Source organism: Petaurus breviceps, unplaced genomic scaffold, assembly GCF_028583685.1.
Source record: "Petaurus breviceps papuanus isolate PSGF00001 unplaced genomic scaffold, PetGlider_PUasm1.0 140, whole genome shotgun sequence".
NCBI classification, from domain to species: Eukaryota; Metazoa; Chordata; class Mammalia; order Diprotodontia; family Petauridae; genus Petaurus; species Petaurus breviceps.
In genome coordinates, this window is record NW_027185698.1 from 49,168,448 (window position 1) to 49,181,378 (window position 12,931).

Below are 12,931 nucleotides of genomic sequence, written 5' to 3' on the forward strand. Positions count from 1 at the left end.
GCAGATGAAGGAATGGAGGCCCACAGCAGTTAAATGACTTGCCCAAGGTCACAAGGCAGGATTTGAACCCAGGTCTCCTGACTCCAGAGTCAGTGCTTTTTCCATTGTTCCACACTGCCTAAGTGGATTCATCTGCTGGCCCAGTGGGAGCGATTGCTGCTGAAAAAAGGCTGGTTTTGAGGCATCTAGAGGCCCAGGGTTCCCTTCAAAGATTACTACATGGTTTGGAACTGTGATTGCCACCCAACACCCGCGGCAGGTTGTGAGGAAGATATGTTTCATAAAGCTGAGAGGGATGTGTGTGTGTGTGTGTGTGTGTGTGTGTGTTAAGAAATTAATTGCTACAAGGAGTTGGCCAAAGGGGCACAATGAAACAAACCCCAACCAAGGCTACTGTAGCAGCAAGCACCCCAGGGTGGCTGCCAACACAGGTTCTTAGATCTGCTTTTCTACAGGAAAGTAACTCAAAATGGGTTAACAAGCTTACTTTAATCAATCAAACATATATTGTTTACCTAGTTCAGGGGGAAAAGGTCAGCACCCTGAACTTCAGAGTATACAGAGGTTACAAGCATAAGTTACAAGAACATTTCAACAGACAGGCTTCCAAACTGTCCAACCATTACATCCATACCAAATCACAGTTACCAGAGAGGGAAGCATCAACATTTGGGTTTTTCAAAGCTGGGGGGCTCTCAACAATGGCTGCCCAGAGTCTCATCTGGTCAAATCAAACAACACTTCTCAAAGTGAGCCCCAAAACAAAGCCTCACATCAAGATTTTATATAGCCTTCTCCTGGCTCAGAGAATGTAACAACCCTCTTGACCCACTGACCCATCACAAAGTATCTCTTGAAAAACAAGCCTCCCACCACAGGCTCCAGGTGCACTTAACCTAGGGGCAGGGAAGATCTTTAAATTTACATTCCCCTTACAGCTACAGAACACTCTCCATGGTCCTTAAGTATTTCCAGGCAGCAACTGTTTGCTGATTTATAAGAAAGCACTTGACTGAATAAAGAAAACAGCCTTTACAGAACTTGAGATTTGGAAGGGACCTAAACATTTAGTCTAACCCATATATCAGTCCTCAAAGTCTGTCCTTCAACAAGATCCCCCAATGAATACAATCAACTACAGGAACACCTTTATTCAGAGAATCTTTAGACTGTCATTATAAAGGGAAGCTTACAATAGGGAGTTGTATGCTTGATACAAGTATTACACAGTCATGGAGAATGTCTTATGCTAAAGGGAGAGTGTCTATTGGTGGTAAGGTCCTCCAGATTCTCCTATTTGTGGCTGGCATTTCAGTGATTTTACCAAGCTCTAGAAAAGTCCAGAGTCTTCTCAATGATATCTGTGAACACTCAGAAGAGATGTGCCTGACAGTCTACCCTGGAAAAACCAAGGGATTAAGCATGACTGTACTTTAGTGTCCAGCTGCATAGGGCAGTCCAGCATAAATACTTATATCCTGGACAGGTAACAAACTGGGCCCAGAAGAGGTGAAAGACAATTAGCAAGGTTGTATTCAAAAAACTGGACAGCACTTTCAGTGACCATGAGGTGTTCTCTGATATAAAGCTCTCTTTTTTCAAACACTAATATTCTTCTGATGACATGATACACCTGCAAATAATGAAACAACACAGTTCTCAGCAAATCAAAATTACCATGACCCAAAGTACAATGGAGAGATGCATGGTAACAGATTTTGATGTGTTGCCAACAATGACTTGTGTACAAAATACTACGCAGGAAATGTATGATTGAGAAGAGTGCAGCTAGAACAAGAAACAACAGCTGAAAAGCTAAGACCTGGAACAGGGGTTCTTAACCTTTTTTTGTCATGGCCCCTTTTGGTACTCTGGTGAAACCTATGGACTCCTTTCTTGGAATAGTGTTTTTTAAATGCGTAAGACAGAATACATAGAATTATAAGGAAACCTCATTGTCTCCTGTCTCCGCCATTCCACTAATTCTACAATGTTCCACTGGAAGCCTATTCTTTCGGAGTTTTTTGGACACCCCCTCTGTACAAATGAGCACAGAGCTGGTAGTGTGACTCTTCTCAACGCGGTTAGCCACAACAGCTGACTCACATTGAGAACTTAGCACAGTGTCTGTACACAGTAGGTGCTTACTAAGTGTTTACCCTGGCTTGAGGCATAGGGGTTTTAGAGATCTAATCCAATCACCTCCTTCACTCTATGGATGAGGAAACTGAGGACCAGAAAAGTTTTGTCCAGGATATTATAGCTAGTAAGTGGCAGATCTGTGATTTGAACCCAGGACCCGGGACTGGAGCACCAGGGCTGTCCCATGGCATCAGATGTTTCCCTACTACCGCCTCTGCTCTTCTCTCTGTTGTTACTGTCGGTCAACATTAAGCATTTACTAAAGAACAGGAGAAAACAGTCCCTTTCCTCAAGGATCTCACATCTTGGCTAGGAAGACAACGTGTAACTACGCGGATGCGAGATAGAAAAGGGTGTCCCAGAAGTCTTCGTGCAGTTTTAAGCTATTAAAACTTTAAATCTCAATTTCGGAACAACCTGTATACAGTCTAATTGGGAAGTGATCTCAGATGGAAGGCGTGAGCACTGTCGGGGGCTGGGGAAAGTTTTCTGTGGAAGGTGGAATTTTAACTGGGACTTGAAGGAAGCCAGGAGGTGGAGATCAGGAGGGAGTGCGCTCCAGGCACAGAAGACGGCCGGTGAAAATGCCTGGAGTCGGGAGATTGAGGGTCTTGCTCGTGTCACTGGGTCGCAGAACACACGGTAGGTGTGAAGGGGTAGTGGTCGAGGGGAGGAACAGGATATAAAGGACTAGAAGGGACAGGGAGCCACAGAGTATGGGAGCTGACACAGACCAACGTTTCACCAAGCCTGGGAATGACCACACTCTCTGCTCTCTTCGAAGGAGACTGAGAGACTAGCGGCGCCTGCCCGAGGTTAAAAGGGGGAGGGCCAGGGCGGGACGTCTAAGGCGATTGGCGAGAGGAGGTGGAGCCTTTAGATGGACAGGACAGTGACTGGCGAGAGACACAGGAGGATGATATGGGAGGGCGGAAAGGCACATCAAGGGTGATGATTGGTGAACAGAGACAGGGTGCTGATTGGCGAAAGCTGCGGGGCTAAGCGTGCGGAAAACGATGATTGGTTAGCAGAAGAGGTCTCGGGCATGCGCTGAGCCACGAGATAGTGTTAGAGACTCGCTGTCCCAGAATGCCCCGCGGTTACGGCCATGCTCGGCACTTTGGGCCGCTTGGTTAGGCCTCCGGTCCGGGCTTCTTTACCGCTATTGCTACCTCCGGCACGGGGCCGTAAGACCCGCAATGACCCGCCCGCCAAGTCCAAGATCGGGCGCTTGCGAACCCCGACCGCCGTAGACCCCGCCGAGATGTACGTGCTAATGGAGCGTTATAAGAGTTACAGACAGACTGTGCGAGCGCTCAGGTATGGAGGGGTGAGGGAAAGGGCGGTGCACGAGCTTGGGGAGGGGAGGAGCCTGCGCCAGGGGGCGGGGCCTAGAGCTGGGGGCGGGGCCTCGACTTCCTTACCCCACCCTAGGAGAAGAAAGGGCCTGAGGCTTTGGAGATGGGAATTGAGGGTGACGTGACGCAATTCACCAGACTTTCATTCGGCTTCTTACCGGGAAGATATTTAGCTCTGTGCATGGGATAGAAAACTAGGAGCTTATAGTAATAATAATTCATAATTATAAGAGCAGTCCGCATGTGTATATCCCTTTCAGGGTTTACATGAACTCATATGAGGCTCGCCACAATCCTTTGAGGTAGATAGCTGCTGCTGTACCCATTTTACAGATGAGGAAACAGGCTGAGAGGGGTACATATCTTTCCCTACTAGAATTCGAATTCCTTGAGAGCAGAGACTGATTGGATTTTTCTCGCTGTATCCCCAGCATGTAAGCATAGGGCTTGGCACATAGTAGTAAATACTTTTTCATCCATTTAAGTGACTTGCTCAGGATCGCATAGCTATTAACCCCATCATGCTAGCACAGAGGAGAGTGAGGGAAAGAAGGCTTCATGGTCAAGATGGCACCCGAATTTTAAGAAATAGAGATGGAACAGGGAGACCATTGTAGCCATGGGGAGAATGGTGGTGTGGGGAGACAGTTAAAGGGGCAGAAGTTGAAAGAGGGTGGAGAGTCCACCAGTTTGGCTGGAGCACCGAGGGCACATGGGGTGCTGAACACTTCTGTGAAGGTATTAGAGAACAGGAAGTCTTGTATAGTGGAATCAAGAGCAGAGGTGTCTGACACACTTAAACAGAGGTATCCAGATTAAAATGTCGTTGGGAAAGATTTAATAAAAAAATAAAACTTATTCCTTATTTAATTGTATTTAATAAAGTGCAGTAGAACACAGATAATGTTAATGCGTGGTTTTCTAAATGAGTATGCAGCTTGCAGGGATTCTTGTGTATGGTTTAGTGGCCCTGTTTCTATTTGAGTCTGATATCGCTCCTGGGGAGGACTGGGGAAGGACAAGAATGGTCCCCAGATTTGACTTTTGATGCCAAGTTTCTGAATCCCAGGCTTGAGTTCATGGAAGAGGTTTGGAGAAAAGCATATGAACAGAAGTTTGGGAGACTGAAAGATGTACAGGATTCTGAGGAACACAAGGAGCTCATGGCCTGGAACCAAGCAGAGAATGCTCGGCTGCAGGCGCTGAGGTGAGGAGCTTGTTCTGCCTGTCCTGTCCATGGCCCAAGGGTGGGGGGCCTCAGATCTTAAAGACAAGGGAAGCCCTGGCCTGGGAGGAAGCCTCATGCTCTTATGGATCTCTCGCCATAGGATCTCAAGGCTTCGGCAGCAAGAGCAGGAACAGGCGCAGCTCCAGGAGCTCGAGCAGATGCAGAAGGCCCGGGAAATGGAAGCTTTTGTCCAAGAGAAGGAGAGAGAAGTTCTGCAGCTGCAGGTGGGCCAGAGCTCAGGATGTGGCCCTTTCCAGGGGGGTAGGGGGCAGCTTCCTGGAGGTGTCTCTTCTGCTTTGCCCAGGGCTTTCAGGCCAGTGCCAAGCAGAGGGTTTGGAGCCCTGCAGCTCCATGGCCAAGGACATGGCATTCCTCTGCCCATTTCAGGGGGTTCTGGCCTTATTGCCCTTCCTCCTAAGGAGGGCCCCCAGGTGTGCTGCGGCACCAAGGTCTGACTCTTCAGGATTATGTCTGAGGCTGGGAAGGGATGGCTGCCCTCCAGAGAGTATCAGGGAGAAGAGGCATTAGACCCATTCCTCTTGGCCCCAGAGAAGAGGAGCGGTGAGAGGACCTGGATGTTGGTGGACATTCAAAGAGCCTTCTAAGAGTCAGAGCCATCTAGTGATGAAACTAGCTTTCTGCTAGGTAGTGAGCTCCCCATTGTTAGAGGTATCCAGCTGAAGGCAGACAGGCCCCCAGTAAGAGAAGCTGTGCCGAGGATTCCTACCAGGGGCAAGGCTGGACATAGCACCTGCCCTCTGGGTTCAGTTCTCCCCTGTGATTCTAATCCTCTGATTTCCACTTTGTCCCCAACAGGAAGATGTGAAAACATTCATTACTCAGGATAACTTAGAGGAGAAGATTGAAGCCGCCCTCGACAATCCTCAAACCTACAATTGGGCCCTAACCAAGGAGGGCCAAGTGATTCGAACCCCCAGCAAGACTTAGGGCTGCCAGGGCCCCTGTCACAGCCCACCAGGCTCTAGCCAGCCTCATGGAGCCTTATTGATAAATAAGGAAGAAGCAGGTGTAGAATAAAGGGATGATGCCTCTTTTGGGAACCCCCTCAGTGTTACCTTTCTCAGCTTCTCAGGGCTGGGGGGCGGGGACTTCTTCCCTAGCCTAGTCACCCAGCCCTTCCTGCTGGCCCCATGTCTCCCTCACTCTCCTTAACATAGATCCCTGTCTTCAGTGCCAGGATTAATCACAGAGCCATAGACCATCAGATCCAACCCCTTCCTTATACAGATGGGGAGACTTTGGTAAAAAAAAAAAAGGGGGGGTGGGGGGGCATACAATTCAGCCACATTAATGCCTGAGATGGGTAGACAAGCATTCCTTCCCTGAGTCCTTCGGCTGTGGCCACAGACAGCCCCTGTCCTTTGGAGACTGGTCAGACTCCCAGCTCCTAAACTGACAAAGCCTCTTTGTCTCTGACTTTGCCATGCCATTGGCTGTTCAGACCAGGGACCAGGAAAGGCACCCACCATGGAGTGGCAGCTGACCTTGGCTGGGAAGGAGCAGGAGTGGACAGCGTGGGCAGAGACTCGCTTGTCCTTCCCCAGCCGCTCTCAGGAAGAAGAGGGGCTCCCATGGTTCTACCAAGATCAGCTCGTCCCCATAAGCAGTCACTTCAGCATGAGCCCATGGTAGCCGGGCACTGACAAGGCCTTTGTGAAATTAGAGCTGGAAAATCCCAGCCCAGTTGGCAGCCTCTGTTTCCAGTCACTGTGACCCTGGCAAGCTTGAGAGTTTGGGGTGAGGGAAGACAACCTCAGAGCTTCCCCAGGACTGTCTGTGGTCTCTGGGCAGAGAGTCCCTTCCCCCACTTCAATGTGTGGGTAACAGCCTTAGAAAAGTGAAGTAATTACTCCACATCCCGTTATGTGTGCCCCCCCCCCACTCCCATTAAAAGCGAAGATGGGGTGAGAACAGAGGTTCTGTGCCTTGGAATTCAAAGGTCTTCCTGATGCACAGACCCTGTGAGGTGGCCTCCTGCCTCCCGAGTTCTGGGGCTCCATCATGGGGCTTTCCCTTGCCCACTAACACACACTGCAAAAAGTAACCGGACAGGGACTGATGTCACAGATTCAGCTTTATTGAAGGGGAGGGGCTAGGAAAGGAGCTGCTCTATCTGACTGGATCTGTCCAGGTCTAGGAGAATGTGGCTTCTTGGTCACAGACAGGGTCTAGTCCACAGCCATCTGCAAGAGAAAGGGAAGGTGTTTCAGGTGGGAGAAGCCTTGGATTCTGCCTTTAGTGCCTAACCCTGGAGAGAAAGGGAAAGCTGCCCAGGGGCAGGAAGGAGAGGGAAGGAAAGAGGTTTTGGGGGAGGGAGGTGTCAGGGTGCCCCGGGGGCTGCACTGTCTGGCACAGGTGCCGGGGGCCCAGGAGTGCCCAGCCTCTCACCGCTGCTGCAGCAGATCCCACTGGCAGCACAGCGCCCTCCGCTCCCGCAGGGTTTCTGGCCAGACTGGCACGGGGAGGGCAGGTAGCTCTCTTCCTGGCACCTCAGGCTCTCGGCTGTGCCCAGGTAGCAGCCTAGCTCTTCCCCGCAGCAGATGCTGGGTCCGAAGCAGCGTCCTTTGCTTCCTGGACCACAGGGGAGGCACTGAAAGGTGGGAAGAATGATGATGTGCATCAAGGGTCAGGACTCTGGACAGCGTCTCTGAGCCACATTCCCCAGCTTCTGGTTTGAGAGCTGGGAAAATAGGAGCCCACTGGGCGGAAGAGACTGCTCACCAGGGAAGGCTGCACTGGAGTGCAGGGGAGAAGCTAGGACCACGTCCAAGGCGGGGGCTCTCCCCTCCGCTGTCCTGCTCTGCCTTACTGTCAGGCGTAGGAAGCATGGATAGGGTGCGGGGAAGTGGCAAACGTCAGGGCGTCTAGGGCAGCTCTGGGACCCGCAGGTCCTGAGGATTTGGGTTGACGCGCCCCCAAGCCCTAAAGGCCCCCCCCCCCATGTGGTGCCGGGGGAGCGAAGAGGGATCTCCTGGCCTGGTTCCGCCCAAGCCGAGCCTCACCTTGCGCAGGTCCATGTCCAGCACTGAGCGCTTCCCACCAATGGGGCAGTTCTGGATGTAGCAGGCAGAGGCCAGAGCCAAGAGAGCCAGGAGATAGCAGCAGGCCAGACCAGGACGAGACCGGGGGGCAAGGCCAGGTAGGGAGCCGGGGCTACCCATGGTGAAGCTGGCTGCCTCAGAGGCTGGATTGGGTAAGCTGAGGTCTGGGTCCCGGAGGCTAATCTTCCTTCCTGGAGCTCTGAGCTCTGTGCCCTGAGCTGGGCCTATTTATGCCCTGGAACCAGAGGCCTAAGGGGGCAGCTGCTTGGAAGCTCACGCCAGGTCAACGGGAAGTGACTGCCGCCAGTGCCACCTCACTTAGCCAGGTCAGGCTGGAGCACAGGGTCAGGTCGTCTGGTCAGGGCCAAGCTTGGGGCCAGAACAGGAGCACTGCCCTCATTAGGCCAGGACTGAACTTAATATCCTAAATGCTCCCCTAAATGAACTTCCAATTAATTCTTGGCTCTAAGCTCTGGGCCTGCAGGCCAGCAGCCCTTCCTCATTTACTCCCTCACCTCCATCCCTTCCTCCAAGAATTACTCCTCTTTTCTTGGTCTGTTTCCAGATCCAGAGGAGCTTGTCCCAGGGACCCTTCTTGGATGAAAGGTTTGTCTCTCTTTCTCAGAGCAAGAAACAGTGTGCTCCATCTGCCTCCTCCTGGGAAGGCAGAAACCAAGGTCCAGAGAGGGAAGGGGCTCCCAGACAGTGGACCCCAGAGTCCCAATCCTTAGCTCCCTCCCCTTTATCAAAGGCTGCCTTCCCCAGGAGATGGGGTGACCAGGGATTGGGAAATCAAGGTGCAGGGAAAATTGTGGCCTTGGGCCAGGACACAGGCCCAACAGCAAGAGAAGCACAGACTGAGAGAAAAGCTGGACTCAAGTCAAGGAAGGGACTGACCCCAAGTGAAGCATCTGCCCAGGAGCTGGATACAGCTGGATCTAAGTCATTCTTAGGGAAGATTTGGTTCTCAGCTGTCTCTAAGCCTACAGGAGAGAAGAATGGTGGTAAAGAACTGCTATCTTTCTCAGTGCCTTTCCCTAGTAGATGCATAAAGGTGGTCTAGTGAATAAATGAATAAACTATGAAAGCTAACAGGGTTTATAGCCACAGGCATATATGTATATACACACACATTATATACAGGCAGAGCATCCAGAACAGGAGGGCCCATGGCCGTGCTGTCTTCTGCACCCTATCTGGGGTGCTGGGAGTGCAATCAGGGAACTGGGAAGACTGCTGAGCTGGGATCCTTGGAGGACCTCAGCTCATTTCCTGGCTTATGGAAAAGAAGCTTGGGGAGAAAGTGGGGGAGGGGATATTCACTACCTCTAAGTATATAATGGACTATCTTGGAAAAGAATTGGTTTTGTTCTGCTTGGTCCCAGAGGGCAGAATCTTGCTGGGGGGAGCAAGGTGCAGATGATTATTTCAGAGCAATAAAAGGAAGACTTTAACAATTCAAGCAGCCCCACAGCGAAGGAGTACGATGTGTGTGCCCAGAGCATTGGATCAGGGGCATTTAGGTGGAGAGTGGATGGAGCATGGACCCTGAAGTCAGGAGGACCTGAGTTCAAATCCAGCCTAAGACACACTTAGCTGTGTGATCCTGGGCAAGTCACTTAACCCCAATTGTCAGAGAGTCAGAGACAGAGAGAGAGAACGGTCCAATCCCAGCTCTGGTAGCCACTAACTCACCGGGTACACATGAACAAGCCCTTTCTCTCTTGCTCTCACCCCTCCAGTCTATCCTTCAGGTGGCTGCCAAAATCATCTTCCTAAAGTATAGGTCTAACATACCACCACCCTTTCACTAAATTGAATTTGATAAATGTAAGTGATTCTCTATTGCCTCCAGGATCAAATATAAAGTTCTCTGTTAAGCCCTTCATGAAATGTCCCTTCCCTTCCTTTCCATCCTTCTTACACCTTATCCTCCTACCTCAAACCAAGTATACTCTGATTTCTAGTTACAATGGCATCCTCTTGTTTCTTGAACCCAATGCTCCATCTGCTCGCTCTGGACTGTTTTTCTGCCTGTGCCCTTTACCTAGAACTCTCTCACTACTCATCTCTGCCTCCTGGCTTCCTTCAAGTCTCAGCTAAAATCCTACCTTCTGCAAGAAGTGGGTCTCAATTCCCCTTGGTACTAGCCTTCCCTTTGTTGATTATTTCCAATTTATCCTATGTCTTTTTTTATACCTTATAGTTTTCATGTTGTCTTTCCCATTAAACTGTGAGCTCCTTAAGAGCAACGAATTTTGTTTTATTTTGTTTGGGGAAGGGATTACCTTTCTTTGTACCCCCAACCTTAGTATAGTGCCTGCCACATAGTAGCTGCTTAATAAAAACTTCTGGGAAACTGGGAGAAAAATTTATAGCAAGCTTCTCTGATAAGGAACCTGGGGAAAATTTTTACAGAAAGTTTCTCTGATAAAAACCTCATTTCTCAAATATATAGAGAACTTAACCAAATTCATAAAAATATGAGTTATTCCCCAATTGATGGTCAAAGACAGGCAAGGCAGTTTTCAGAAGAAATCAAAGCTATCAATAATCACATGAAAATGCTCTGTCATTATTGATTAGAGAAATGCAAATTAAACAGCTCTGAAGTAACACTTCATACCTATCAATTTGGCTAACATGACAAAAAAGAAAAATGATAAATGTTGGAGGGGTTGTGAAAAAATTGTGACACTAATGCATTGTTGGTGGAGTTGTGAACTGATTCAACATTCAAGCAAACAATTTGAAAATAGTGCCAAAGGGCTATGAAACTGCCCATACTCTTTGACCCAGTGGTACCACTACTAGGTCTGTACCACAAAGAGATCAAAGGAAAAGAAAAAGCATCTATATGTACAAAAATAATTATAGTAACTCTGTAGTGGCAAAGAAATGGAAATTGAGGGGATGCCCATCAATTGGGGAATGACTGAGCAAATTGTGGTATATGATTGTAATGGAATACTCTTGTAGTATAAGAAATGATGAGCAGGATGGTTTCAGGAAAACCTGGGAAGACTTACATGAACTGATGCAAAATGAAGTGAGCAGAAACAGAGCACTGTACAATAATAATTGTGCAATGATCAACTATGAATGACTTAGCTACTCTGATCAAGACAAAGATCCAAGATAGTTCCAAAGGACTCATGATGAAAAATATAATCTCCTCCAGAGAGAAAACTGATGAACTCTGAGGGCTGATTGAAGCATATTTTTGTTTACATTCTTCATTCTTCTTCGTTGTGTGTGTGTGATTTCTTTTGCAAGATGGCTAATAAGGAAGTATCTTTTGTATGACTTCACACATATAATCCCCTCATATTGTTTGTCTACTCAAGGAATGGGAGAGGGGTAGGAAGGAGGAAGAGAATTTGGAGCTCAAAATTTTATAAAATGAGTGTTAAATTTTTTTACATGTTGATGGAAAATATTTAACAAAATAAACATAATTTTTAAAAAGAAAAAAATACCTGCTTGCTGACAGTCACTTTGATCTGGGAGACAGTGAGGAGGGGGGAGGGAGATGGCAGTCCTTTAGGAGTAAACTGAATAACCAAGGCTTGGAGGGAGAAGGGAGGAAGCCAGCACTGATGGGGCCAGATTGAGGCTAAACAAGCCCGGTCCTCTGGCACAGCTCTGTTCAGGCTCCTGCTCCACCTTCATCTCAGCCAATCCTTTAGAAAGTCCCTGGAATGGTCTCCTTTCTTACTCTCTCCTGCCCTCCCTCCCTTTATCCACCCAACCAGAACTGCCGTGTTTGAGCCTGAAGAGAAAGAGACCTCAGAGAGACAGAGTAAGCAGGACTGGGGGAAAAGGCATAGGGGGAACAGAGGGACAGAGGAAATGGGGAGAAAGATTGACAGTGGATATGGTGGGACAGAAAACACAGAAGGAAAGAGGAGGCAAAGGCACTGGAGAGGAAAAGAGAGAGCAAAAAAATGAAGGAGTGTAGGTGATAGAAGGAGATGGGGAAAGGGATTGAGGGAACAGAGGGTGGAAAGATGTGGTGACAGAGAAGCAAGGAACAGAGGAGATAAAGGGAGCACCCAGGGGTACATGGCAGAGAAACTGAGAAGGGGAGCAAAGGGACAGGAAGCAAAAGGGATAGAGGAGGAGGAGGAAAGATGGAGAATAGTACAATGAGGATTGGTGGGGAGAGTCACACCAGGAATTCAGAGACCGAGGGCCCCAGTACAAGAAGAGAGGAAACTAGTGGAGAGGACTGAGGGACATGGAGAGAGAAGAGCAATGACATCAAGGAAGGGAAGCCAAGGGTCAGGAGGTTCTGGGAGGTAGTGAGAGGCCGAAAGCTCTAATTCTTAATTGAGCAGGAAGCTTTACCTTGCAGGGAAGCAGCTGGGCCTGGGAACCACAGCTTGATTTTAAATTTAAGAGACCTCTTGGTTCTCATGGACTAGAAGATTTAAAAGAAGAGGAAGAAAGGACATAAATAGTTCCAGGGCACGAGGAGAGCAGTATCTTCTTTGATGGTGTCCTTTCCTTTAAAGATACTTAGTCCCTCTGCAAGTGGGAAATCATGGTTAACAGATAGTCATGGTTAACTGCCTGAGAGGTATAAAAATCTCTATGTGAAACTTTTTCTTTGGGGAAAAAAGGTTTAATTTCCTTCTGCTCTTGGACTCTGTCTGTTTGTCTCTCTTTCTGTCTCAATCTCTCTCTGTCTCTCTCTGTGTCTCTGTCTCTCTGTGTCTCTGACTCTGTCTCTATCTCTCTGTCTCTCTGTCTCTGTCTATCTGTCTTTCTGTCTCTCTCCTTTCCTCCCTCCCTCCCTCGGTATCCATTACTATCTGTCTTGCTAACTCCCTTTAAGTCTCTGTTTCTATCTGTCTTTGGGTCTCTGATCTCTCTCTACCTCCCAGTCTCTGCCTCTACCTCTCTGTCTCTGTCCCTCCTGTCCCCAGATTATTGGTTTTAATAGCTCTGGTTTCATGTTCCTATGGAGGCCATGGGGAGTACAGAGGCCTGAGAGACTGTGAGGGGAAGAGTTTCTTATTGGGGGTGGTCACCCCAGCTGGGCAGGTCAACTGGAGACCCAAGGTTATTCAGGAATAGTTAGAGCAGGTCTCTAAGTTAAGGAGGGTGAGCAGAACCCACTGGGAAAGATCCTGTGC

At 48.8% G+C, this 12,931-nt stretch overlaps 2 protein-coding genes across 2 annotated transcripts; one reads left to right on the forward strand and one right to left on the reverse strand.

Annotated features, from left to right (window-relative positions):
- The first annotated feature begins 3,194 nt into the window (after positions 1-3,194).
- Positions 3,195-5,789, forward strand: MRPS26 (mitochondrial ribosomal protein S26). The gene is made up of 4 exons (XM_069072308.1): positions 3,195-3,462; positions 4,570-4,707; positions 4,829-4,952; positions 5,545-5,789. Exons 1-4 carry the CDS (start codon positions 3,251-3,253, stop codon positions 5,674-5,676), a joined length of 606 nt encoding a protein of 201 aa, XP_068928409.1. The 5' UTR covers positions 3,195-3,250; the 3' UTR covers positions 5,677-5,789.
- Positions 5,790-5,941: 152 nt separating this feature from the next.
- Positions 5,942-8,259, reverse strand: LOC138149333 (oxytocin-neurophysin 1-like). The gene is made up of 2 exons (XM_069072310.1): positions 7,752-8,259; positions 5,942-7,339 (listed from the first exon to the last, which is right to left on the reverse strand). The coding sequence occupies exons 1-2, from the start codon at positions 7,908-7,910 to the stop codon at positions 7,070-7,072; spliced, it is 429 nt and encodes a 142-aa protein (XP_068928411.1). The 5' UTR covers positions 7,911-8,259; the 3' UTR covers positions 5,942-7,069.
- Positions 8,260-12,931: the final 4,672 nt, after the last annotated feature.